This window comes from Bactrocera oleae, chromosome 2 (genome assembly GCF_042242935.1).
Source record: "Bactrocera oleae isolate idBacOlea1 chromosome 2, idBacOlea1, whole genome shotgun sequence".
Taxonomy (NCBI): Eukaryota; Metazoa; Arthropoda; class Insecta; order Diptera; family Tephritidae; genus Bactrocera; species Bactrocera oleae.
Genome location: NC_091536.1, coordinates 10,705,065 through 10,730,590, shown reverse-complemented (window position 1 = coordinate 10,730,590; position 25,526 = coordinate 10,705,065). Strand labels below are relative to the sequence as shown.

Below are 25,526 nucleotides of genomic sequence, written 5' to 3'. Positions count from 1 at the left end.
TTGGCGTTGGCTTTTATTATCTTTGTACAATTTTATTATTAAATCCTTCATATCTTGTGAAAGTTCTTTGCCTCGAGGAGCCATGATCAAAATACCAAAAAACTTTAATTGAAATTCAATTTATAACTTTAAAAAAGGTTTGTATGTACACAACGAAACAATTTTGATGGTTTTTCTCGCAAATAAATCACAAAAAGACTACTCGAAAACATAAATTTGCGAACTGCATACATACTTTTGTGATATGATTTTTACTGGTTCCTACGAAATGACGCCAGACAAGATAACGGGCGTCGGCGTCGTGTCTTTCATATTCTTGGAAGAGACCTTGCATAGCACTTGCATATATAATATATTTTAATAAATAAATTTCGAATTATTGTGGCAATAAATTCACATATTCGGCTGTTAATCATGGTGCATACTTACTTTAGTGATACACTGTAGGTAAGTTGTTGAAGCGGGAATATACCATAAGAAAAAAAATTGTGTTGTTGTTGTAACGGTTACCTAGTCCCCGTTTGGGTGATAAGTTCCAGATTCGTTGTCGCCGAGGTCATCTAACGGGAGGCCCAGGAAACGAGCTGTTTCGACGGGGTCGGACCATAGGGAGAAATGTGTTAGATGGGTGGGGTTTGTTGGGCATGCAAAGACTCATGCGGAGACTCATTGCACGCAGGAAAAAAAAAAATTGTGTGAGTGGGTTTACCTACATTAGGCCTATTCGATATGGGCCGCCTTTCCTTGCAAATATGTTGTCTAAATATTTGAAGTCATACAATCTTTGATTAGTACAAAAACTAGAACAGCGTTCGTCATTTTATAGACAATTTAAATAATACTAAACAAAATAGAATTACAATATACGAAACACATCTTAATGCAATGCAAACCGACTTTCTTTTTCACACAATTTTTTCGAAATTTCTATTTTTCAAAGAAAAAACACCATTTATTGCAAAAAAATTGGGTAGTTTTTTATTGTAAAATAAAAAATATTAACAAGTTAAAAAAACCATCCATCTTTACCTCGTAAATTATGTAAAGAAATAGTATTTAAAATTTCAAAACTATCGGTGCAGTAGTTTGATGTTATGAAGGGCACCGACTTTGAAAACGTGAGTTGTGATGAAAACGCTTTCAAAACTATAATCAGATGTTCATAAAACAGGTATAAAAATAGCTATAACTTTGTGAATTTTGTAATGATATACTTGAAATTTAGGCACAACATTCTCTTTGTCAATTACATTAATATCCGATATAATAAGGAGCAATAAAAATATATTTTATACGTGTGCTTGTGTACATAGGTTTTTGTTTTTTATTTATTATGCAAATTGTGTGTAATGACTACATAAATTTGTCTAGTTTTTCACATTTGTAGTGAAATAAATAATAATACACACTCTAAATAAAGAAATGAAATTATAACTAAATACTTTTTAAACTAAGAGAACATACGACACTAAACTGAAAATATTGAGCATAAGGCCTTTTTAAATATACAATTAGGTTTGCGAATGCAGAGAAAATTATGAAATCAGTCCATTTCGTGAACTTTAAATTAATACAAACTAATGACAAATCAAATTTTATAGTTTGTATACTGTTATCAATGAAATTGCATGATTGTTATTGTAATAATGTAAATAAATAATATACTAACGATGTGAAAGCGGAATTCTTTATTATAATTTTATATCATTTGCAAGACTATTATTAGTTAACTTACTAATATTATTTATTTCTTATTTGTCGCTACCAAGCCTTATTTTATATGTAGTTATAGGTCAGCATGTTTATAAGCGTATATATACCACTTATGCTTTTTTTTGGAATGTGTACTAAAACTAAAACTAAAAGAAATTAAAAAATCGATTCAAATAATATATCACCAAACTGAGTCCCAACAGTATACCAAAAAGTGTCACACGATTACGCCAATGTTGCTTCGAGTCATTCATTAGCTGCACTATACGCAAAGCTGCTTCCCGGGTTGCTTCAATACTACCCGAATTATCAATTACGAAATGGGACTGTTCACATTTCTTCTCTAATGGCATTTGAGAGTCAATACGCTTTTTAGCATCTTCAATTGAATATTCGTTCCTTTGCAAAAGTCGACTTAATTGGATTTCAGGGTCACTAAAAATATTAAATAAAAAATATACTTAGTGTATATATGTACATATAGAGTATAAAACAAATTTTGCTTTGTATTTACCATGACACGGTAACAATTTTATAAATGAATTCCATAAGTATGCCTGTTTCGAAAAGCAAGGGCAAATCGAGCACAATCCATGAGCGGCCACTCATGAAATGTTTAAAAACTTGTAGGAAAATGGTGCGATGTATTACCGGATGTGTAATTTGATTTAATTTTCCGCGTAACTCTTTGTCATTAAAAATTGCCTTGCCCAAAGCCTCTCGATTGATTTGTTTAGTTGGCAGAATAATCTCATCTCCGAATACTTGTCGTATCTTATGCCAACACGTTGTCCCAGGTTGAACGACTGTAAATCAAGTTACAAACATCGTGTCATTAAAATAAATTAATGTTAATTGTTACTAATATTTTTAAGGTTTTCTTAAGTTCTCACTTTCACGGGCTATTTTGTCAGCATCGACCACTGGTATACCATTATCTAGGAATACTTGGCTTACTGTACTTTTGCCAGTAGCTATTCCTCCAGTTATAGCTACTATAAACATGTTCACTTTTTTTTAATATTTCTACTCAATTCAACCGTAGTTTATGAAAATCCTAAATACGCCTGGCTGTTATAACACAGCTGATATTAGTATATAAGTATAACAGAGTATAACAGTATTTTCAACTTTATCGTGCGTTTGCCAACCATTGTTAAAAAATAATTCCATACCATATAATTAATTTAAAAGTACTGCGTTATTAATATAAGCCCTTCAAAGTGTTGATATATTGTAGTCAAATGTGGAGGGAATGATAAAAAACTTTTTAATTTTAAAAGTTAAATAATTTAACTTTTCATCTTTATTATTTAACAAGCTTCATAAAAATACAACTCTGTTAATAATACCGAATCATCCTTGCTGGAGAGCTTGGTAACACCACATTCGCCGTCGCCATTTTATTTTCTGTTCGCCCGTAAATTCTTTGTGTGGTTAAGAAGTTCGAGACGGGAATTTGTGCGCGAAACATTAAATAATTTCATCACTTTGGATAACTTAATTTATAAATAGAACTTAAGTAATTTTGTAGTGCATCTTATTCTTAAAATACACATAATCATAAACGACAAAATGGTTGATAAAATTGATATGAGTTTAGACGAAATAATAAAAAGTCAAAAGCCAAAAGCTGGTGGCGTACGTGGTGCCAGTGGAGCACGTCGTGGCGGTGGAAGACCGAATCGCGGCGGCGGCGTTAATACTGATGGACGTCGTAGGCCCGTAGGTGGAGCTACGTTAAAAGGACGTGGTCGAGGAGGCGGAATACAAAAGGCGAAATTCGCAAGGGTAAAGAATATGAATTAAATGGATAACGATACGTGGGATTTCATAATTTGGGAATAAAATTAGCGTTCGGCAGCAAAAACCATTTGTGGAGTCATGTGCTTTCTTTGCTGAATTTAATTTTGTTTGGTCATTTGTATCCTAAAAATAATGTGGCCGACAGAATGACAAATTTCAGCATATATTTGCGATCGCAATTTTTCTTTTTGGCGATATACGTTAAAAGAAGACGAGTGCATAAAATGGCTACACAACGGGACTTGCTGAAAGCTACAGACTTTTGGATGAAGGAATATGAAATAAAAAATTGAAAAGAGGAATGAATAGATACGAGGAATTTGTGTGGCTGTCGTGTGCACTAGCCACGACAGGAGTTTGACTTTTACTTCAAACAACATTGCGTCTATTAACATGTCCTGTATTGTTATTTTATATGTACTTCTTTAACCAGTTAAATTGAACGATAAATATTTACTTGTACTGTAAATTTCTGCTTAGCAGTGGTTATGTTTAATTTTATTTGAATAACTTCTTAACTTTGATTTGATTTGACCGATCGACTGATGCGTCAGCGGTTCTCAATTCGTTCGTTAGTTGCTCGCGTTCTTACGTTGGCGCGTAAAACGCATCGTGTACTGCTGACCGTCACAGTCACCGTAAGAGGTCGGCGTTTGTGACCAGTAGTCCTAAACAACTAAAAACGCATTTGCGAGTAAAGTTGTAAAACTGCAGCAACGCTGTCGGAGATCGTAATCGAACCAGAATAAAACATAGATTAGATCGCAAACGCCAGAACAACTGATCAAAAAAGAAATCCATCACAACCTACTACTCCTACTCCCTTTAGGGCGATGTAAACAGCGCTTGGAAACATGACATGTACGACGGACCGAAACGTGGTATTTTAAAAGGATCAACTGAAGTAGCAAAACTACTCGTCTCCAACTTGGATTATGGTGTATCGGACTCGGATATTCAGGAGTTATTTGCTGAATTCGGCCCGCTGAAGAAGGCAGCCGTACATTATGATCGCTCTGGACGGTCTTTAGGTAGAATTTGACAAATGATTGAAGTTATTTACAATATAATTAACCTCCGGAACTATAACCATAGGTACCGCTGATGTTGTATTTGAACGCCGCTCAGACGCACTAAAGGCTATTAAACAATATAATGGTGTACCGTTGGATGGACGACCTATGAATATTCAATTAACTACATCCGATGTTTCTGCTCTGACAAGAGTTGGTCGTGTTGGTGGTAGTGGTGCTGGCACGGGCGGTAGTCCGGTTAAGCGTAGAACTGGTGCAGCCCCACCTGCCAGACGTGGAGGTAATAATTTGAGCGATTAAATTCCTAAACATTACTAACCAAATTTTAATTGTAGGAAACAACGCAGCACGACGCGGTCCACCAAATCGTAAAGGGGCAGTCGGAGGAAAACGCGGAGGGCGCACCAAAGGCCCTGAAAAGACAGCAGCCGAATTAGATGCCGAGTTGGACGCATATGTTAATGATATGAAAATTTAGAAATAGTGTAAGAGATTATTAGCTAAGACTCGACTTTAACTTACATATTGACTTTGACTTTAAAATATTTGAAATAAATGTTAAATGAATATAAAGAAAAATATCTTTAAACCCAAAAAGTACAAGAATTCAGAACAGCTACAACCAAATTTTCAACACTTTGCGATGTCACTGCACTTTGTATAACCTACATGTTCGTAAATGTATTAGTTGACTTAAATATTCTGCATTCGTTTTTACTCAAAACTGAAATCATAAATATTTCAAAGGAGCAACATTACCAAATCACCGTTAAATTTTTATATATAATTCGTATTTTCGTACAAGTCAATAATTTTAATTGTAAATAAAAGATTGCATTTAAACAAAGTATATTTTAAATTGGATGTGAAGTGGGTAATATGACGAATATATTAATTTTGGCTTTTGCGCTGTACTCACATCATCATATGTGGCTAAGTAAAAATTTCATACACATCTATTTGGCAAATTCAGTTGCAAAAGTTCATATAAATCAAAAAGGTCATTCACATCATGCACTGTCAAACTAAAAAGTTAAGGTGCAGACCCTTAATGGCTGCATTTATTTATTTGAGTACAACTTCTACAACTTTCATTTTATTAATAACATTGATTCTTCAAGAGAAATTAAACAAGTAAAGGCTATTTTTTAATCAACTTTATGTTAAAATAAAGTTCTTGACAATTAAAACAGGTCAGTAAATAACTCGTTGCTAGAGCAGAGAACTTCAAATAAATTCTTCTAAGTTCTCTGACTAGAATATTATCACCATTTTATTACAACAGTCGCGGCGTTCATTCGAAGAACATACCTCGGAATATAGAAATCTTGAAAATAGAGTCGTGTGTAAAACTTATATGTATATAAATATAATTAATAATTGAGCCCAATTAATAAGATTATTTTTTAAAACATTAAAAAGTAATATTATTCGAATGACAAATAATTGTATTCTCTTAAGAATCTCCATAAAATAATAGAAATTTATATTAAAAATACTTATTATAAAATATGTTATTAACAGAAAATTTTGTAATCATTTTTTTTATTAAAATTTACAAAATTAAATTATTACAGCCTTTTTATAGTATGAATACGGCCTAAATACACTTTCCATGTGTGACTTACGTAGTTGGCAACGCTAACTCTACCGCTTTTTCGCATTAAAAAGCAACCAAGTTCGCTTGAAAAGTGATTCGGCTTCTATATAATTCTTTTCATTTTGCTGCCGGTGAATTTAATTTGTTATAAACGTTTGTCTGCGAGGTATATTAAATATTTCGACATTTTTATATTATTTACTGCATAGCGTTTTTTAAGAAATTATTAAAAAGAGTTGCAGATTCTTTCTGGGAATTTGATAATTACTGCTAGTACTTGCTTATAAATTGTCTGCGTCGCTGCTATAGTAGCTTTCGCCGCTGTTGCTTTGTTGTTTTGGCGCCTTTGAGCCAACGCTAGCGGCGTGAATAATATTCCAACTATGGTGGACCGAAGTGATAATGGTAAGAAAATTCTTTTTGGGATATATGGCAATAAAATTAAAAACATTAAATATATTTCTGTAGCTGAATCATTTGATGATGCCGTTGAAGAACGTGTCATTAATGAGGAGTATAAAATATGGAAGAAAAATACACCATTTCTTTATGATTTGGTAATGACACATGCATTGGAGTGGCCTTCATTGACGGCACAGTGGCTGCCGGATGTCACTAAACAAGAGGGAAAGGATTATTCCGTACATCGTCTGATTTTAGGCACCCATACTTCGGATGAACAAAACCACCTTCTCATTGCAAGCGTTCAATTACCAAGCGAAGATGCTCAATTCGATGGTTCACACTATGATAATGAAAAAGGTGAGTTCGGAGGATTCGGATCCGTTTGTGGGAAGATAGAAATTGAGATTAAAATCAATCATGAGGGTGAAGTAAATCGTGCACGTTATATGCCACAAAATGCATGTGTTATTGCTACGAAAACGCCATCGAGCGATGTGCTTGTTTTTGATTATACGAAACATCCTAGTAAACCCGAACCGTCCGGAGAATGCCATCCTGATTTGCGATTGCGGGGACATCAAAAAGAGGGTTATGGACTATCATGGAATCCAAATTTAAATGGTTAGTAAGAAATACAATATTTGTTGCGCTACTAATTAAGACTTTTTTTTTGTAGGCTATTTACTATCTGCGTCTGACGATCATACAATCTGCCTTTGGGATATAAATGCCACACCTAAGGAGCATCGGGTGATTGATGCAAAAAATATTTTCACCGGTCACACTGCAGTCGTGGAAGACGTTGCCTGGCATTTGTTGCATGAATCACTTTTTGGTTCTGTTGCTGATGATCAGAAACTTATGATCTGGGACACGCGTAATAATAATACATCGAAACCATCGCATACGGTGGATGCACACACAGCTGAAGTAAATTGTTTGAGTTTTAATCCCTATTCTGAATTTATTCTGGCAACCGGTTCTGCTGACAAAACAGTGGCATTATGGGACTTACGCAATCTCAAATTGAAATTACATTCCTTCGAGTCGCATAAGGACGAAATTTTCCAAGTACAGTGGTCACCGCATAATGAAACAATTTTGGCTTCCTCAGGTACCGATCGTCGACTACATGTATGGGATCTATCGAAAATTGGTGAGGAACAGAGCGCAGAAGACGCCGAAGATGGACCACCAGAGCTATTATTCATTCATGGCGGTCATACCGCTAAAATATCGGACTTCTCTTGGAATCCAAACGAACCGTGGATAATTTGTTCGGTTTCGGAGGACAACATAATGCAAGTATGGCAGATGGCGGAAAATGTTTATAATGACGAGGAGCCCGAAATACCAGCATCTGAATTGGAAACTGCCACTGCATAACTGATTCTAATTATCGTGTTTTTATATATTATACACAAGTTTTTTTTAACTACTGTTTTGAAATACTACCTATGTCAATATCCATACGTGTGGAAACATTGATATATTTTTCTTTTATAATTATTTTCTGTTTATAAATAATATGTATGCAGTTTTAGTAATTTATTTGTTCTGTATTAGTATGCAGCACTCATCTGTTGTAACTAGTAAGTTAGACGGTGAGCGCACATTGTCTCAAATATACACACGTACATATATATACATGGGCACAGGTTGTCCAAATAAAGAAAATTACTATCATACTAATACTTAGAGTAAAACATTATTTTTTTCTATCAATGGGTCAAAAGTTTTTGTGCTTAACCCAAGCGATTTAGTTCATCTACGCAAGAGTTAAGCCTTGTTAAATGGAGGTTTGAGGATTTCAGATGTCATTCAGAATATATTTTCTATGTTTGGGGATATTATACATATGTTTTTCAAAATTTCTGCTTAGAAAACTAATCCAAATAGTAGGTGCATTTATTTCCAAATGCTTCAATGGTTATGTCCAGTGAACGAGCACTATTCCGACTTCGACGACACACAATGACGCCTTTGACAATATCACCAAGTGCTATTTTTTGCTTTTTTTCTAGAAAGAATACAACTTGTTTCCAATGCGTGGGTTTACTGTCGGCTGAGGTGCTAAACATCACCGGCACAGGAAGATCGAAATATGTGTCAAAATAGCCCACAAACGCAGATAATTCGCCACTCTTGATACATTTGAGATTAAACGAATACGTGAAGTTTGAATAATTCAAATCCACTTTCAGTAGATTCAAATCGGCTACCATATTTGGTTCAGTGAGAATATGTTCGGCATCCACCACATCAATGAGTGGTTCATGTAGTACCTCTTTACGCATATTAGACATGTTTAGACCGTACACATCGTCCCAATATGTCACATGATCTTTGTAGAGCGACTCACTGCCATAGCCAACAATGCTCATTGTACAACGATTTGGAAGCAATATACCTCCTGGTTTTAGGTGTGTATCACGCGCATAAATTACACTGTCCAACATGCCTTCAAATAGCAGAAAATATCCCATCCACTCTGAAATTATAATGTCGAATTTTTCTTGTGGTAGATTTGTGTCCTCCAAACGTCCCTTCACCAATGTGACATTGTTAATATTATTTCGCCTAAAGGAAATACATGAGATATACATAAATATGTTGTAATAGGAATACTAAGCAAGCGACTTACTTCACAATATCCATTGCATTATATATAATATCGGAATTATCTATACCAACAACGCTGTTTGCTCCGGCTTGTGATGCGAAAATTGATAGCACTGAGGTGCCGCAGCCAACATCAAGCACATCCTTGCCATCTACAAATTCTTTATTCAATAGTAATGCATCGCGGTAGCTTGTGGTGCGAACTATATCCTTGAAATAAAAAATTCTTCAATTAACAGTTAATTGAGAATAGGCGCTTTTTCACTTACTGACAACATTTCATGGTGTATGCCGAAATGTGCGTAGCTACTGAAATAACTGCTATCAGCTTCCAATGAAACGCATGCTACTGAATTGGGTGATTTTAATTTTTTATTTCGCTCATACGTTGTTGGTGTTGAATCCTTATCCAGTAGTCGTTGAAAACTTACACGCATTTTTGCCATGTCCTCTCTTGCTTGTTCAAGTAAAGTGTCTTGTTCTTTAACCTTTTCTTGCAAAGATTTTATGGTAGATAATAAATTTTTTTCATTGGCGGTAGCGCTCTCATTACCTATCACAGACGTCCCAGGCATTTCATCATAATCTTTAAGAGGTAAAAAATATTTTTTTAAATTGATAGATAAAGCAATAAATTTATTAGTAATATTTACCGTAACTTAGCCAAGCTTCGTACTCTTGAGCTTTTAAGTATTTTTCATCATTCCAAAATGGTAAATCGGCTGCAAGAATTTTTTTCGCCGGCACATTCTCGCATCGTATACAGTTTATCAACTTAATAAACGCATACTGATCCATATGGAATTTACTTTTCAATTTTTGAAAATCAATGCTGTGCTCTTGCTTTAAATGTTCCAAGCCTATTTCTAAACAATTAAATTGCTGTTTACAAAATAAACAGTGCACTGCTTCCATTTCCATATCAGCTTCGCTGAAATCGTCATCATCGCTACAACTATCCCCATTGGTACAAGCATTATTGTGCTCCTCATCAACAAGCTCAGTCATATCTTTAATAGTGTAAATGTAACATTTTTTTATATTTTAAATATCCGTGTATAAGGATATATTAAATATATAGCTACCTTGATCCATTGTGGTATTTAAAAACAAAACAATTGCACGTGCTGCGAACACGGGTGTGCACTAATGCAGTAGTTGCCAACTTTTTATGTAAGTGATTAAATAAATTTACGCTTAACATATTTTTAAGTTTTAAGCAGTTAAAGCAGATCTCAATAATTTCTTATTTAATTTGTTAATTACGGTTAATCTAATATATACATATGAACATATTGTGGCCTCCTGTCGGTATAAAACATGTTATAAAAATAATAACATGAACATTTTTTGGTGTAACCACAAAATACATATTACGTTAGATAAAAATATTTTAATAGTTTTGTTTAGAAGTGGATGATTTACATAAAATAATAGTAAAGTGTGAACAAAGTTTTATAAACAAGTAAATGCCAACCCAAATGAAAAAAAAAAATAAAATATTTCCAGCTGATTAGCTTACATAACCTCCACCATTCTTTTCAAAACAAACTAGAATTTTTTGGAATCATGATATCGGTGAGCATATAAAAATAATTAAAATAAATAATAAATATTAGCTTTTCAACTTTTACAGGCGGTACGTAATATGTTATTGGAGCGGGTCTCTGTTGCCTTATCCCTGCCTCGTACTACATCGGTGCTATATAGCACAGAAACTGCTGCCAGCAGTGCGCATACCAAACAAAATATTGAAACTTCTGCTATTAATGAAATTGCTGGCGAGAAGGATCAACTATTTAGTAAACTAGAAATTGAGTTACGTGGAGTTGATCCAGCAGTGCTCAAAAGTTATGCCTGGTTTGCAACGACGGCGGCAAGCCATTTAAATATTGAAGTAGGCAAAAGGTGCGCATAATAACATACAGTTACCTTACTTTATAATATTTTATTTCTAATATTTTTAGTTGGGCTGAGCGTAAAGCACATCACGATCGTTTGACTCTATTAAAATCGGTGCACATTTATAAAAAACATCGTGTACAATATGAGGTGCGCACCTATTTTCGTTACATAAATTTTCACAAAATGACGGGATCAACATTAGACACTTTCCTGGAGTACATTGAACGCAATTTACCAGAAGGTGTTGCTTTAAATGCAACTAAAACAGAGCTACAAGAAATTCCTGAACATTTGAGACAGCAACCAAGTGAAGTTTAATTTATTCGAATTCGAATTGTTTTAGTTATTTAAACTTTATTTACAAAATATAATATTTAATATGGTCATATTTCGTTAATGATATGGTATTTTGTACATATTGTGAATTGATGTGTTATCTTATACCCTGTTATAATAGCGAAATATCTGTTTTTCATCACATAGTTATTAAAGCGTAACCCTAATTACAGGGTATATTAAGTTTGCCACAATGTTTGTTAGACTTAAAAAGAAACGTTGGAGATCATATTAAGGATATACATATGTATATATAAATGATCAGCTTAACGGGCTGAGTAGATTTTGCTGTGTCCGTCTGTTTGATCGTCTCATATACGCGAATTCGTCACTCAGTTTTTGAGATATCGATCTGAAATTTTGTACACGTCCCTGTCTCATTTGTCAGAACCGCAGATATCGGACAACTATTGCATATAGCTGCCATACAAACAGAACGATCAAACTCATATCTTTGTATGGAAAACTTTTTTATTTGACAAGGTATCATCCTGAAATTTGCAATAGATTATCATCCAAGACACAACTACAATTTTCTAAAATCTTTTTCAGTAGTCATATAGCTGTCATTTAAACTGATACCATTTTTTATGAAAAATGCACCTGTGAAGGGTATTCTAGATTCAGTGCAGGCGAAGTTACGTTATTTCTTGTTTTGTTCTCCAAATATATAAATAGCTGCCTCTGTGGGTGCAATGGTTAATGATATACATATGTATAATCGAGAAGGGAGTGGGTTGTTGTTGCTGTGGGGAGACCTGACACGGTTTAAAATTAGTTACTTGTGACTAGTTTAGAACTCATTTAATTTGAATTTAACACCATTGATAAAGTCGGCTTATCTCAGAGAAATGTTTTTATTTTCTTTACGTAAATTCGATAATGTATTGTATAAGAATTTGCGAAATGACTTCAATAAATTGAGGTTTGTGATGTTCAGTAACGCTTCAGTTGTTGCAGGCGATAAGACGTTAGCTGCAAGAAGGATTTAGTAAGCTGCATTATCATAAAAAATATATATACTAACTAACAATCAAGATGAGCTGGGTTATATTCTTGGCAATTGTTGTACTCTTGCAAACCATTCGGAATGCTGAGTGTTTGTATGAAGACACTATTTTGAACTTTTTGGAACAATTACGTGTACGTATGTGTCATCCTATACCACAGTTAGGATTGCCAGCCTTGGATCCTTTTCAAATCCAGCATGTCGAAACAGAAATGAATAACAAATATTTAGTAGAGTAAGAACGTTGTGAAATGCATACTATTCTGCTTTACTAATCGGCTCATACACAATATTTGCAGTTTCACAGGCTCTGTCACTGATTTCAACCTAACAGGATTATCAGATTTTGATGTAGACTTGCGTATTTCTACAATACGAAAATCAAAAATTGATATCACTTTTCCAATGACAGAGCTTACATCCATTTACACTGCTAAAGGATCTTTGGCCTATATATTGAATTTGGCTGGTGATGGCAACGCACAGTAAGTGGATATAATACTGTTTTATTTTGTGAGTTTTGCGTTAATTTGATTTCTTTTTATTAATAGAGCACATATAAAAACCTTAAATTTGCAAATATCATTCAATTTGGGCATCGGAAAATTCCTTAGCATTAGAAATTTGAGTATTACGGTAAATTCTTTTATATTTTATTTTAATATATTTATATGATTATTTTCATCCTTTAAATACACATACTACATAATTGTTGCGTAGATTACAGTTGGTGAGATATATATGGATTTTGAAATTTTGCTTGAGGAGGAACGTATAAATAATTTTTGGCATGCTTTAGTCAACGAACTAGGCTTGGAACTTTTGGGGGAACTTTGGATTGATGAAAAGGACTTTGTAGAGCAATATATACAAGTGGTAACATTTACATATATAATAATAACTATATAATTTACTAAGAGTATTTCACTTAAACGATAACATTCTATTTTCATTTATAGCGAATTAACACTTTTATTGGCCAATACACTCTAGCTGATATTATAAAGATAATTGGTGGTAGCGGTGAGGGAGATCCTATATTTGGTAGTGGACCCCCAGGTGATTGCAAAGATGATATTACCTTCAATTAAACTATTATCGAAAAAAAAACCTGACAAGACTGAAATAACAAACAAAAGCTTTTTATCAAGCAGTGGTCATAAATTTCGCTATGAAACTCACAATATGCACGATTGTGGGCAATATTTATAATTCATTTTTAATCTACTTAAGATAAGTATATTAATCTATATAAATCCGAAAATATGATTAGATTGTCAACATTATTCTTATTGGTAATTTTTATTATTTTATAGTTCAATAAACATTTTTATTCATATTTTTAACCACCTGCCGTTAATTCACGTGTATGCATGTATATTCACGTATTGCAACCAAGTTGAAATCATTTCAAAAAGGTTAGCAAAATTGAATTTTTGAGAATGGTTGAGTGTATTTACTTTCGACATTTGTACATAGTTGTTGTTGTTGCAGGGCCATATTTGTTTATGACATATATAGACAGTTGACAGTCTTTAGCGAGACAAAGACCCGCCGTTCCCACGACAGCCAAGTCTACGTAACCGGAATGGACCCGGATTTTTATCCGGCTAAGGACTGTAAACTCGGCAGAACTCTGCCGCTACAACAATAATAACAACAACAGATAAAAACCCGGGTCCGGCTCGGTTATGTAGTTCCGTGCATGTGTGATGTACATTATCCTCCAATGGCTAATATATTTGATGATATGTTTTTATCGCACTAATTGGTTTGTGTTTGCTTATCGAGTGGCCGACATTATTGGGAAATTTTTTATTTCTCTCTTTGGCTTTAGATTTGAACAGACGTTGAAGTCTTTATACATGGGCTTTATGGACACACTGAACGTCAACAACTTCCGCTTCCATTGCAAATTATACATCAACTGTTTAATTTATAAATACATTTTATATCATTTATAAATTTATTATATTTTACTTCAATACATTTTCTACCGGATATAGACTTATGCTATTCCGGTAACTGGCACTCAACAATTGGTCATTCCTATTCTGTACAGTACGTATGAAAATTAATTATAATCAGCTGCTTTGATCTAAACAAAAATCAGCTGTTAGGCGAGCATTCAAATTCGGAGCATTTAAATTTAATATGTTTTTTATTTTTAAATAAACACACTTATAATGAAAGCGATAATACAAAGGGTTTCTGCCGCAAAAGTTACTGGTAATTATACATAATAGTGTATATTTAATATATTATAATTGCTTACAAATCATTCCGCATTTCAGTTGGCGATGAACTTATTAGTTCCATTGAACGTGGACTATGCGTGCTCGTGGGTATAACACATTCGGATACAGAAAAGGATGTGGAATATATGTAAGTCTGTTCGATACCGTTTGAATTTATTTATTAAAAGTTAATAATTATAGTTCACGTAAATTGCTTGCTTTACGCTTATTCGAAGACACAGCGGGTAAACGTTGGCAGAAAAACGTCAGAGATGAGCAATTGGAAATATTGTGTGTCTCGCAATTTACACTCTATCATCGTCTCAAAGGAAGTAAACCTGATTTCCATTTAGCGATGCAAGGTGATGCGGCCCAAAAGTTATATAACTCATTTCTTGAACGTTTGGTTAAGGATTATGATAAGGCGAAAGTAAAAGGCATGTACAAAGTTTGTGGGCTTTTGTATATAAATAAAATAATTACTTTTACCAATTGCAGATGGTAAATTTGGTGCCTACATGCAAGTTCACATACAAAACGATGGTCCCGTTACTATTGAATTAGAATCACCCTTGGAAGAGAGTAAAGTTAGAAAAGATTCTCAAGCAAAAGTGAATAATTCGAATGAAGTAAAACAGCCAGAGTGCGCATCAACAGACATCGATAAATAGATAAAATAATTACTTTGAAAATATCGTACGTTTGCAATACTTACTATTTATCGGGCTCCTGGGGACTTGAACAGTTATGCTCCGATTTTGCGGCATTTTCGGACGTGAGATCACATGTTGTATGCAAAGTTTTTATCGATAACGTCATTGGCTATCGATTTAAACTTTGTAAAGTCTAACAATCAAATGGAATTTAAAATTGTGATATTTGGAAAGTAGACGCTGTTCGATTTCGCCCTTGTAACATAACAATGTCGGGTTATGTTACGCTCCAAATTTGGTTGAAGCAAGTCAAGTAGTTATTGACATATTGGATTTCACCATAAGATGGGGTGAGAAACACCCATTGGGAAATTTTGACTAAGGCTCCTATAAAGCGCCCTCGTACCATATAAGATTTGAAATTTGAGTGAGTTATCGCTCTTTTAGTAGCTTTCAACATAGAAGAGTGGGCGGGATTATCATTCGATTTCTACTGTCGGAGGAGGTAGCAAAAATATTTGTCCTGAGCAAATTTAAGTGATGTAATTCTAGTAGTTCCCACATTTTAAACATTTTCAAACCACAGATGCCTCTCGCTGCACCAAATTACAGTTATCCATTTTAATATGCAGATTAGTTTAAGCATTTAATTAGTTTTCGATTAACGGCATTTTGAAAGCGTGACTGTGGTCCGGTTCCGCCCATCTACAATACTTATGATGACAAGGAACACGTGTACCAAGTTTTATCAATATGTATTAATTTCTACTGATTAATATGTTTGTTTTTCTTAATCATTTCAAAATTCTTGGATAGAAACATCAACGAAGTCGAAACGGAAAACTGATAATGCTGAAGCACTTGTTGAAATTGCCATAAAGGAGTCCAAAAATTCGATAACCGATTCCTGGGCAGTAAAGCTGGACAGAATGACGACAGAGTGAAGGATACTCTGCGAGAAGTTTGTGGAGGATATCTTGATTGAGGGGCAAAGATCCTCTATAGACACTCCTCATCTGCAGCAAATTTTCACAGCGGTATTTCGACTGCTATTATATATCATATCAGCGGCAATTCATCGCCACGATCAATGCTTGAGATCTAGGGGAAATTGCTGTCAAAAATTTCAGTTATTAACATTTTTTTCCTGTAGCCAAAAATCTAAGTATTTGCTGACAATCGCATATTGCTATTGATGGCTTCTCCATATTTAAAAGTTTTTGAATCCGTTCGCAAAAAGTTGTCATCGATTTCGCTTGAAAATTTTAATTCGTCTAAAAGATATTCAGGCGTAAATTTCTTCCATTTTTGGTATCCAACTTTCATCCACTCCTTTTTTCGATTTACTTTCTTTTTTCAATAAAACTGCAGCAGACTGTTGTTGTTGTTGTAGCGACAGAATTCTGCCGAGTTGACAGTCCTTGGCCGGAATAAATCCGGGTCCGTTCCGGTTACGTAGACCCGACTGTCGTGGGAACGGCAGTCTAGCAACTAGCAGCAGACTGCTAGTAAATCGTCTTTCGATGACGACATGATAATCGAACGCTGTGAGTGCAGATATAAAATGATGATTGAAATATTTATTTGAACGTGTGCAAGCAAGACACGATCGTGTCTACTAACACATACTTAATGCTTGACTCAATTATCTTATCATCATCAGCTTGCACGGATAAACGGACTGACGGGTAAAAATTTTACTTAGAAAAAAATACCATGAACAGTACCGTACACACATATACAAGGTGCGTTCCAAAGTAAACAGGACTTTTTAAAAAAAAAGACAGAAAAAATGGTTTTATCGGCAAAATCAATTAATTTTATTCAAAATAGTCTCCTTCTGCTTTAATACAGCTTTTGGCACGGTCCAAAAGCATGTCGAAAGAGTCTTTTAGCTCGTTGCCCGGTACGGCCGCCAGTATGCCGGTGCAAGCCTTTTGAATGGCCTCCACGTCTGCATAACGCTTTCCTTTCATCGGCAAATGCATTTTTCCGAAAAGGTAGAAGTCACACGGTGCCATATCAGGTGAATACGGGGATCGGTTGATTGTTAAAATGTGATTTTTGGTCAAATAATCGGCCAGAAGCGTCGATCGATGAGACGGCGCATTATCGTGCAACAAACGCCAACTTCCATCTTCGCGATATTCGGGCCGAACACGTCGAATACGGCGCACCAAACGCTTCAAAACTCCAAGGTAGAATACCGCATTAACGTTTTGGCCGGGTGGAACAAATTCTTTGTGGACAATACCCTTGGAATCATAAAAGAAATCAGCATTGTCTTCACTTTTGACTTCTCCAGGCGCACTAGTCGACATATAGATGGCGCCACTAGAGTTGTGCTTTGTTACTTTTTTACTGTTTACTTTGGAACGCACCTTGTATGAGTATGTAACGAGTCCCTACATGATATTACATATTTAATACTTTCTCAACTAACATCATCTTCCTTGCTTTCCGAAATTATTTCCGCTATATTGTTTTATTGTAATTCTATCTATGGTATTCTGATTGTCAATGGTGGCTCATTTCTTATTGAGTTCTTTTTACTTTACTCTGTGCCAAATCTGAGTTTTTCGTTCTAATTATTAATTTTCTGAAATTTCGAATATACCATATTTACAACCATATACATATCTATATTATCTCGTTAAATTTATATTGCAGCATAACTTACCTCATTAATTTCATTGAAAAAACAAAAAAAAAAAAACAAATGGTATTATTTTAGGTGAATTTTTCAATATACGAAATTTATTAAACAAATTTTGTTTACAATTTTTTACAAATGTGTTTTGTTTTCATGTAATTTTCGTGTGTATGTGTATGTGTGTTTATAATACGTATGTTTAATGTTTATAAATGGTATGTTATTTTTAACTCATTTCATTATTAATTTATTACAATTAGTTATACAACTATATGTGTATATATGTATGTATGTTTGAAGATGTCTTGATAAGAGTATCTAACTGTATATTTTGACAAATTTGCGTTGTAGAAATTATTTGGAAAAAATATATGTATTAAAGAAATGCATTTTTAGAGTTTCGACAAGATCATGCGTTTTCAAGGTTTCGAAATCGTTACAAGTACGTTATGTAATGTTTTTTTCTTTTGAATTTTGTTTGTTTATATGTAGATGTATCGTTTATATAGATATAAAATATATATATTAGGAGAACATAATTATAATTATGATTTAAAATAAATGAATGCAAATTATAGGCATTTTAATGTTTAATTAATTATGTATGTATGTATGATCTCAAGTATCGTAGAAATGAATGCTAGCGGTTATATGAATGCATATATGCATGATGGTATGAATGATGTTTTGTTACATCATTTTTTTTTTGACGATTTTTTTTTGTTTTTTTTTAATTACGATGTAGTGATTAATATTTTATAATTCATTGTTGTTGTTCTAGCTTATTATTCTTCAGTTCATTAATATTGTTATGAATGATGTTGGATGCGGGTGGATTTGGTTGTGTTTGGTTTTGTGTCTTTTCGTACTTTCTTTTTGGTAGATATTTAGAAGGGCGCTACACTTCGGCTGAAAAAGGCAAAATCTACGCGCTAATTGTTGTGATGGCGCGCTAAAGTCGTATTTTTAATAACTTACTACACATATACAGAAACTGCTAAGAGACCTATGCGCTTGAACTGCTGTTGTTGTAATTATTATATGTTTGTTTTTCGACGGACAAACTGCAGCTTTGACTTGAGCAAATTGTTTTTTTGTTTGTTTTTTGGTTTTAGGTCTTTTGTTTATAATTTCTAAAGCAACATCTGTTAATCGTCTAAACCGACGTCGTCGTTTGTTAAGTTCGTTGAGTTGTTGTTATGAGCTGCAGTTCGTTGTTGAGCATTTTTCGTACACGCTAAGGTTGTGTATGTATTCAGGTGATGCAAATGTATATGTATTTATGTGATATAATAATGATGAATTGCAAAAGCTCTGAACAATTTTAAAAGCTTGACTTAATAATTGCAACTTGATGATGATGATGACTCTATGGACTCTAGGGGTGATGGTGTTGGTTGAGCGGTTGTTTGTACGAAAATGCTAAATGCCATGCAGGTTTGAATGTTTTCGCGCTATTCAGTTTTGGAAAATTATAGATTTTATGCTCGAGTGCATAAATCTCAATTTTGCTATGCACATTTGTTACTTGTAGAGTCATCGCTGTCCGTATTAACCACATCTATGCGATTTTGCTCAAATATTTCTGTTAATTTTACTTCATAATTATTTGAATTTAAATTGTATTGACTTGTTGTTGCTGCTTTATTTTGTTTGCATTTCATGTTCGAATCGTCAATTGTCAGCCAGCCAGCCAGTTTCCTTCGTAGCAGATTTTGGGACCACAAATTTTCAAATAAATTATGTTTGTATTTCTACATTTCGCTGTATAACAGTGGCTGTATGTGTAGTTGTGTGTATGTGTGGATATTTTTTTGCTTTTCTGCTTGATTAGCTTAAATACTAGTTATTTTGAAATTTTGTCAATTCTTCAACGCCTTCAAACTACTTTCATTTTAATATTATATTTAAAATTTTTGCTCATAATATGTTTTATCCCTATTCGATTAGTTATATATGAATATCCACCGCAACTCTACATCCATCCATACATTCATTTCATTCTAGGTTTTTTTTTTTTAAAAGAAGGACATCTTAAATCCTTCAACGGCTGTTGTTATCATTATGTGATTTGCTGATGATCAGTTAGTTATTTTTATGATGTTTTTTATTATTGTGTTGTTTGTGTGTGTGTAATATATTTGTTCTTTTATTATCTTTTTTCGGTTTCATCACTTCATCTCAGACCCTCGCTTCTCTGTTGTTGATTTTTTCGCAAACACGGAACGAACAATACACAGGCGATAAACTTGATTTACCAGAGGCCTGAAGAGAATCCACCTGGTGGAATGCGATTCTTATTGATGACCTGATTGGCACCATTCAGGCTGGGTACCGCATTATTGAAAGAATTGCTGGGCTTGTAACCCTCACCAGTGACGGGATTGCCATCTAAATGTAAATAAAAATGCAAAATAAATGTGTTAGAAAATTTGTAAAATATAAATATATATATATTTTTAAGTTAACGACTTTCTCATAATAATATATTAGCAGTACTTATAATAATATAAAAGTATTGGGAAGTACTGGAGGTATCAAAGAAAAACTGGAAGTTATTATAAAAAATTAGCATTACTAAGTATTTATTACGGTACTTTGTATTAAATGAATATTTCCCCTAAACTCTCTACGTACACACGAGTATGTATACTAGTGTACGTGAGATATCGGTTGTAAGGGAGATATAAATAATAGCTGTCCGGGTTTTTTTTTTATTGACGCTGTCATTTTTAAGTATATACTAAAGAACAATTCTTCATAATGGTGTGCTCTTAGCTTTTTAATAAAAGGCAGTATACCGGAAAATAAAAAAATCTGAATAATCGGTTGTTTGGGAGATATGTACGTTACAGTTGTCCGATCTGGATGATTCAGACAAATCACCACAATATCAAAGTACACCTGTGTATTAAATTTCATTCGAGTATCTCATAAATATATATGTAAAAAAATTTTTTTTTCTGAAATTTTGTGAATACTTTATCAGTATTTAATTAACGTTTAGTAATAAAGTGAAAAACTGAGGAACATTTGAAACATGCTAGTATAAGAGAGTTAAATAGTGACTTTCACGTAAACTTCACTGTGTGGATAATTTTTTGAATATGAAGCGCGTCGAGATAGAGAATTATGAGAGGCTTTTCGTTTAGAAATAAATTGCATGCCAAGCGACGATCATGCGGCTTCTTCTATACAAGTAATTGCAAATATTACATTTCTCAAGATTTACTCATTCGGCTGCGATGGTCCTTATTTTTATATATAAGTGTTTTTTTCACGTAAAAAAATTGAGCTGGTTGCAAAATTATGGGAGCTTACTTTATATATAAGTCTTACAAAATATAACAAATTGGAAGTGAGGTCCCTACTTTTCGGTAACTAAGACGCTCTAATTAAACATTTTCAATATTAAATAACAAGAATTTTTTTACCCACATATTTTGAACTTTCTCTGGAATAACTTTCTATTTGTAAAGCTTAAGTCAATCTTCAAGTTCTATCTAATTACTACTTTAACTTTCTACTTCTTAAATTTCCAAAAAAACAAACTTTCCCGCTACAAACTTTCAGAAATTATTTTCTCAGTCCCGCAAACCTCGACGATCCTTTGGCTTTTTCGGTTTTATGCCTCCAACACCATCTTCGCCCAAACCCAAACCGGTTATCGGATTACGTGGCGTTGGCGCAGGTGGAGTGCGGTTGTCGCACTGTTCCAGCACTTCTTGGCGACCTTCTTTGCCGGGTTGCATTTTCGCAAACGAATGTGGATTGTCTGAATTTGTGCCAATTTCACGACGCGTTTGCGAAGCGACATCGCCAGCGCCCATGTTGCTATGTTTTGACGCTGAACTGAAACGTGTTAGAGCATGGTCTGTTGTCGGGACTTTAGAACGTGATGTGGCTTGAGGATATTCACTTAATTTAGAACGTGCTGATAAATTGGTGTCTTTTACTGTTACACGAGAACGTGCTGACAAATCACTGCTGTCAGTTTGTTCAGACACTTTAGTCTCGCATGGCAAGTCTATGCTTAATTGTGGCGTATTGGAACTGGGTGGCGAACTTGATTCCGGTACACGGAGTGGTGGACATGCTTCATCGGCTTCTGTTTGATTTGGTGATGTCCGTTGATCGGATTTTGAGTGGATTGGTTTGTCAGGAAGGGGTCAGTGGCGTAAAGGGATATTTATAAATTTAATAAAAACCATTGAGCTTTTGAATTTCAGTTAATTGAGTAAATCAAAAAAATGCGTCTACTTACTGCTCATTTTGCGGAATACTGATTGTTGAGAGTGAGTGTTAAGTGCGTTCGAAATGCGGCGTGCAAAAATGGACGAAGGACAAACAAATCAAAAATGTTTCTTTTCTTAAGTGTTGCTTTAGTTATTTATATTTAAAAATATATGCACAATATGTATTGTAAAATATTTGTATTTTATTTTTTTTAATCTGTAATTAATGACAAACAAAATAATATGGTTTTTTGACTTTTCAAAACAAAATATTTGATAGGTTTGAACTTGTATTTGGTTTATGAGTTGAAAACCAATGTTTCTAATATGTTTATGAGTGAAGTTCTGAGGCAGTGTACGTACAAATTAAACCACACATAAAACGTTGCATTCTATCTAGAAAGGCAATTAAGAGAGATGTGTACATATATAATCCATATTATACAATTCATCGAAGTTTTTAAAATATGATCAGATCACGAATATTACACTAATCCTTTCAAATAGATTCATAACGCTTTCTATGAATTGTCAGGCATAAAGTTTATGGTGCGGATGAAGTGATGTACTACCTGCACTAAATAGTGGGTTGACTGATAGAGCACTTAATCAAAAATAATGCTGTCTTTGCCTTAGGGTACTAACCTTAACTATACTACTTTCAAAGTTCAAGACATTTTATTAAAGGTTCTCAAGTTATTGCTTTCAAAGTCACGCTACCTTTGTTTCCAATGGAAAAAAGTGAGTTTAGTGTTTTGAGGAAACATTTCAGATAGGAAAAACAAGAAAATACGTTAACTTCGGTTGCAACGATGCTATAATACCCTTCACAAATACAGAGGTTCCATACAAGAACTTGATTCCGATTGTTTAGCTTGTATGGCAGCTATATGCAGTAGTGGTCCGATATCGGCCATTCCGACAAATGTACAGCATCGTAGTGAGGAAAGGACAGGTGCAAAATTTCAAAACTATAGCTTAAAAACTGATCGACTAGTTCGTATATATACAGACAGATGAATGGACGGAAATCACTTAATCAACTCAGCTCATTATGCTGATCATTTATGTATAAATTTCATATGGTCTCCCACGTTTGCTTCTGGGTGTTACAAACTTTGTGGCAACCTTAATATACCCTGTTTAGGGTATAAATCGCTGATGAAAGCAATGATTTTCCAAGTATTACAAAAAATTTATATAAATATGTTCAACGGTCAAGAACAAGCTGTAGTCATAAACAATGCATATGTCATATTTCATGAAAAAAAACTTTTCAGCCATTCGGTTCTAAATCATCGGAACGCAATATACAGCCAAGGACTTTCAATTCGATAGAATTATACAAAAATAATTGTGGAGTGTTTTCTGCAATTGTTCTAAATACTTTCAATACATTTAGATACATATAAAAAAAAATATTATTATATAATTTTTATTTATAATCTCATTTGCTCACCTAATTTTGAGACACCGTTCATCTTCAAGTTCTCAGTGGACGAAGATACCGATGACGATGTCGAAGTGGACACTGAACCACCTTTGCCATTGCTGTGATGACCATTACCGTTAGCCAACAATTCTTGGGCGGCCTCAGTATTTGAACCAAATGGAATGCTGCTCTTCATGTGATTCCTGGCGGGAGTGTTTGGACGTTCTGGCTCGCCGAAAAGACGCTGATAAGAATCAACTTTCTGTTGTCCGCGACGTGGCTGATCACCTGCGTGTTGAAAGGGCACGGGCAAGAAATGCAATGTTGCAAGTATGAAAAAAGAGAAAAATTGGAAGTGTTCGTTTGTTTTTTTACGTTGAATGTGTGGGTGTACAAACGAGGTCCACGACACAGTGTGTGTGGTGGGAAAAACAAACAAAACAACAGTAATTAGATCAAATATGCAAGATTGTCGGTAATATAATGTTATATAAAAAATTTGTTGTATGTAATATGTAAATATGTATGTAAGTAAGTAGTAGGATAAGTATGTATGTAACATATATGTATAATTATAAAAGGTAAAAAGGTAGTTAAAGTGATTCACAATATTTTACAACATAATTTTTATAATAAGATTATTTTTATACATAATTAAGGTTAATAAGAAATTATTGTAACACAATTATTGCATATACGGGTTCACCAATAGGGGTGATATAATTTCTAAGTGTCGTTTCGGCCATTTTTTAATATGTCTGATCTGTAATTTTTTTTCATTGTATTTAGTAAGGTTTAGAATTGCATCATGGAAAGATATATGCAAGAACAACGTTTGCAAATGATCAATTTCATTATCAAAATAATCGTTCTCCAATTGCGACTTTTCGGTCGCTTTTGCCATTTTATGGTCGTAATAATCGTCCAACTGTGCTCGCTATTCGTCGAATTGTTGAAAATTTCGAGCGTAAATTTTCTTTACATAATGTTCAAGTGCGAAAAAGACAAAGGACCGCTCGAAGTAATGAAAATATTGCTGCAGTTGCTAAAGACCGCAATTTGTCGATTCCAAGACATTCTCAAGAACTGGGATTGTCTCAAATCACAAACTGGCGGATTTTGAGAAAGGATTTGGGATTTGCATCCGTATAAATTTGTTTTCACTCAAGAACTGAAGCCATTGGACTGCCGTAAACGTCGTGAATTCGTTGATTTTGCCTTGGAATAACTTGAAAACGATAACGATATTTTAAAGAAAATAATCTTTTCTGTTGAAGCTCACTTTCATTTGAGTGGTGCGGTAATAAAACTGTCGATTCTGATGGTGTGGTTTTTGGTCGGTGGGACCGATGATTCCTTTTTTCGAAATGAAGCTGGTAATACCGTTACTGTCAATGCAGAGCGTTATAGATCGATAATAACCAACTTTTTATGGCCGCTATGGGAAGAAGTTGATCAAGACGGGGCTACGTGCCACACAGCACCTGCAACAACCGAATTATTTTGAGAAAAGTTTGGAGATTAATATAATTTAAAAAAATGTGACTTTGAATGGTCTCCAAAAAGTTCTGATTTAGACTACTTCTTGTGGGGTTATTTGAAGTCATTGGTCTTTAGCAATAAACCAGACTCTTCAAGCTTTAGAAGCCAATATTGAACGTTCTTTTGATGAAATACGATTTGATTTAGTGGACAAAGTATTCGAAAATTGGGTTCATCGAATTCGTTCCTGCAAAAGAAGTCATTTGAATGATGTTATATTCAGAATTTAATTGTATCGATTGTACTTCATATTAAATGAAAAACATTTGAATTTCCTTGACAATTAGTGTGTTTTCATATCACTCTTATTGGAAAACTCGATCTATATATGTATGTTGATATAT

At 34.0% G+C, this 25,526-nt stretch overlaps 8 protein-coding genes across 21 annotated transcripts in view; 5 read left to right on the top strand and 3 right to left on the bottom strand.

The window, feature by feature from the left end:
- Nucleotides 1–1,665: 1,665 nt before the first annotated feature.
- Nucleotides 1,666–2,801, bottom strand: Dpck (Dephospho-CoA kinase). The gene is made up of 3 exons (XM_014242239.3): nucleotides 2,607–2,801; nucleotides 2,228–2,519; nucleotides 1,666–2,148 (listed from the first exon to the last, which is right to left on the bottom strand). The coding sequence occupies exons 1-3, from the start codon at nucleotides 2,716–2,718 to the stop codon at nucleotides 1,860–1,862; spliced, it is 693 nt and encodes a 230-aa protein (XP_014097714.1). The 5' UTR covers nucleotides 2,719–2,801; the 3' UTR covers nucleotides 1,666–1,859.
- A 325-nt stretch (nucleotides 2,802–3,126) lies between these two features.
- Nucleotides 3,127–5,132, top strand: Ref1 (RNA and export factor binding protein 1). Its single transcript, XM_014242251.3, has 4 exons — nucleotides 3,127–3,504; nucleotides 4,349–4,550; nucleotides 4,615–4,833; nucleotides 4,889–5,132. The coding sequence occupies exons 1-4, from the start codon at nucleotides 3,289–3,291 to the stop codon at nucleotides 5,029–5,031; spliced, it is 780 nt and encodes a 259-aa protein (XP_014097726.1). The 5' UTR covers nucleotides 3,127–3,288; the 3' UTR covers nucleotides 5,032–5,132.
- Nucleotides 5,133–6,211: 1,079 nt separating this feature from the next.
- On the top strand, nucleotides 6,212–8,250 carry Caf1-55 (chromatin assembly factor 1 p55 subunit). Of its 3 annotated transcripts, none has more exons than XM_036373010.2 (4): nucleotides 6,212–6,319; nucleotides 6,374–6,558; nucleotides 6,622–7,179; nucleotides 7,235–8,250. In XM_036373010.2, exons 2-4 carry the CDS (start codon nucleotides 6,537–6,539, stop codon nucleotides 7,942–7,944), a joined length of 1,290 nt encoding a protein of 429 aa, XP_036228903.1. In that variant the 5' UTR covers nucleotides 6,212–6,319; nucleotides 6,374–6,536; the 3' UTR covers nucleotides 7,945–8,250. The 3 variants fall into 3 exon arrangements, with proteins under 3 accessions (XP_036228903.1, XP_036228904.1, XP_069964972.1); XM_036373011.2 differs by having other exon boundaries at nucleotides 6,223–6,319; nucleotides 6,388–6,558; XM_070108871.1 differs by having other exon boundaries at nucleotides 6,252–6,558.
- Nucleotides 8,251–8,366: 116 nt separating this feature from the next.
- Nucleotides 8,367–10,367, bottom strand: Art3 (arginine methyltransferase 3). Its single transcript, XM_014242249.3, has 5 exons — nucleotides 10,266–10,367; nucleotides 9,834–10,190; nucleotides 9,450–9,766; nucleotides 9,203–9,390; nucleotides 8,367–9,138 (listed from the first exon to the last, which is right to left on the bottom strand). Exons 1-5 carry the CDS (start codon nucleotides 10,273–10,275, stop codon nucleotides 8,445–8,447), a joined length of 1,566 nt encoding a protein of 521 aa, XP_014097724.1. The 5' UTR covers nucleotides 10,276–10,367; the 3' UTR covers nucleotides 8,367–8,444.
- A 243-nt stretch (nucleotides 10,368–10,610) lies between these two features.
- On the top strand, nucleotides 10,611–11,482 carry mRpS10 (mitochondrial ribosomal protein S10). Its single transcript, XM_070108896.1, has 3 exons — nucleotides 10,611–10,758; nucleotides 10,817–11,088; nucleotides 11,148–11,482. Exons 1-3 carry the CDS (start codon nucleotides 10,750–10,752, stop codon nucleotides 11,401–11,403), a joined length of 537 nt encoding a protein of 178 aa, XP_069964997.1. The 5' UTR covers nucleotides 10,611–10,749; the 3' UTR covers nucleotides 11,404–11,482.
- A 122-nt stretch (nucleotides 11,483–11,604) lies between these two features.
- Nucleotides 11,605–13,776, top strand: LOC106622903 (uncharacterized). Its single transcript, XM_014242240.3, has 5 exons — nucleotides 11,605–12,665; nucleotides 12,730–12,915; nucleotides 12,982–13,066; nucleotides 13,151–13,306; nucleotides 13,390–13,776. Exons 1-5 carry the CDS (start codon nucleotides 12,460–12,462, stop codon nucleotides 13,519–13,521), a joined length of 765 nt encoding a protein of 254 aa, XP_014097715.2. The 5' UTR covers nucleotides 11,605–12,459; the 3' UTR covers nucleotides 13,522–13,776.
- A 740-nt stretch (nucleotides 13,777–14,516) lies between these two features.
- Dtd (D-aminoacyl-tRNA deacylase) lies at nucleotides 14,517–15,359 on the top strand. Its single transcript, XM_014242242.3, has 4 exons — nucleotides 14,517–14,659; nucleotides 14,725–14,815; nucleotides 14,869–15,104; nucleotides 15,166–15,359. Exons 1-4 carry the CDS (start codon nucleotides 14,617–14,619, stop codon nucleotides 15,336–15,338), a joined length of 543 nt encoding a protein of 180 aa, XP_014097717.1. The 5' UTR covers nucleotides 14,517–14,616; the 3' UTR covers nucleotides 15,339–15,359.
- A 2,686-nt stretch (nucleotides 15,360–18,045) lies between these two features.
- Nucleotides 18,046–25,526, bottom strand: part of Jupiter (microtubule-associated protein Jupiter) — a 169,022-nt gene continuing 161,541 nt past the window's right edge. For 6 of the 12 annotated variants that reach the window (XM_070108837.1, XM_070108846.1, XM_070108851.1 and 3 more), the window contains 4 exons: nucleotides 23,668–23,928; nucleotides 22,238–22,255; nucleotides 21,572–22,081; nucleotides 18,046–20,364 (listed from right to left, as the gene is read on the bottom strand). In XM_070108837.1, coding sequence (XP_069964938.1) covers nucleotides 20,228–20,364; nucleotides 21,572–22,081; nucleotides 22,238–22,255; nucleotides 23,668–23,928 — 926 coding nt within the window. In that variant the 3' untranslated portion in view covers nucleotides 18,046–20,227. The remainder of the gene's footprint in view (nucleotides 20,365–21,571; nucleotides 22,082–22,237; nucleotides 22,256–23,667; nucleotides 23,929–25,526) is intronic. The other 6 variants (XM_070108858.1, XM_070108864.1, XM_036373033.2 and 3 more) reach the window with 2 other exon arrangements.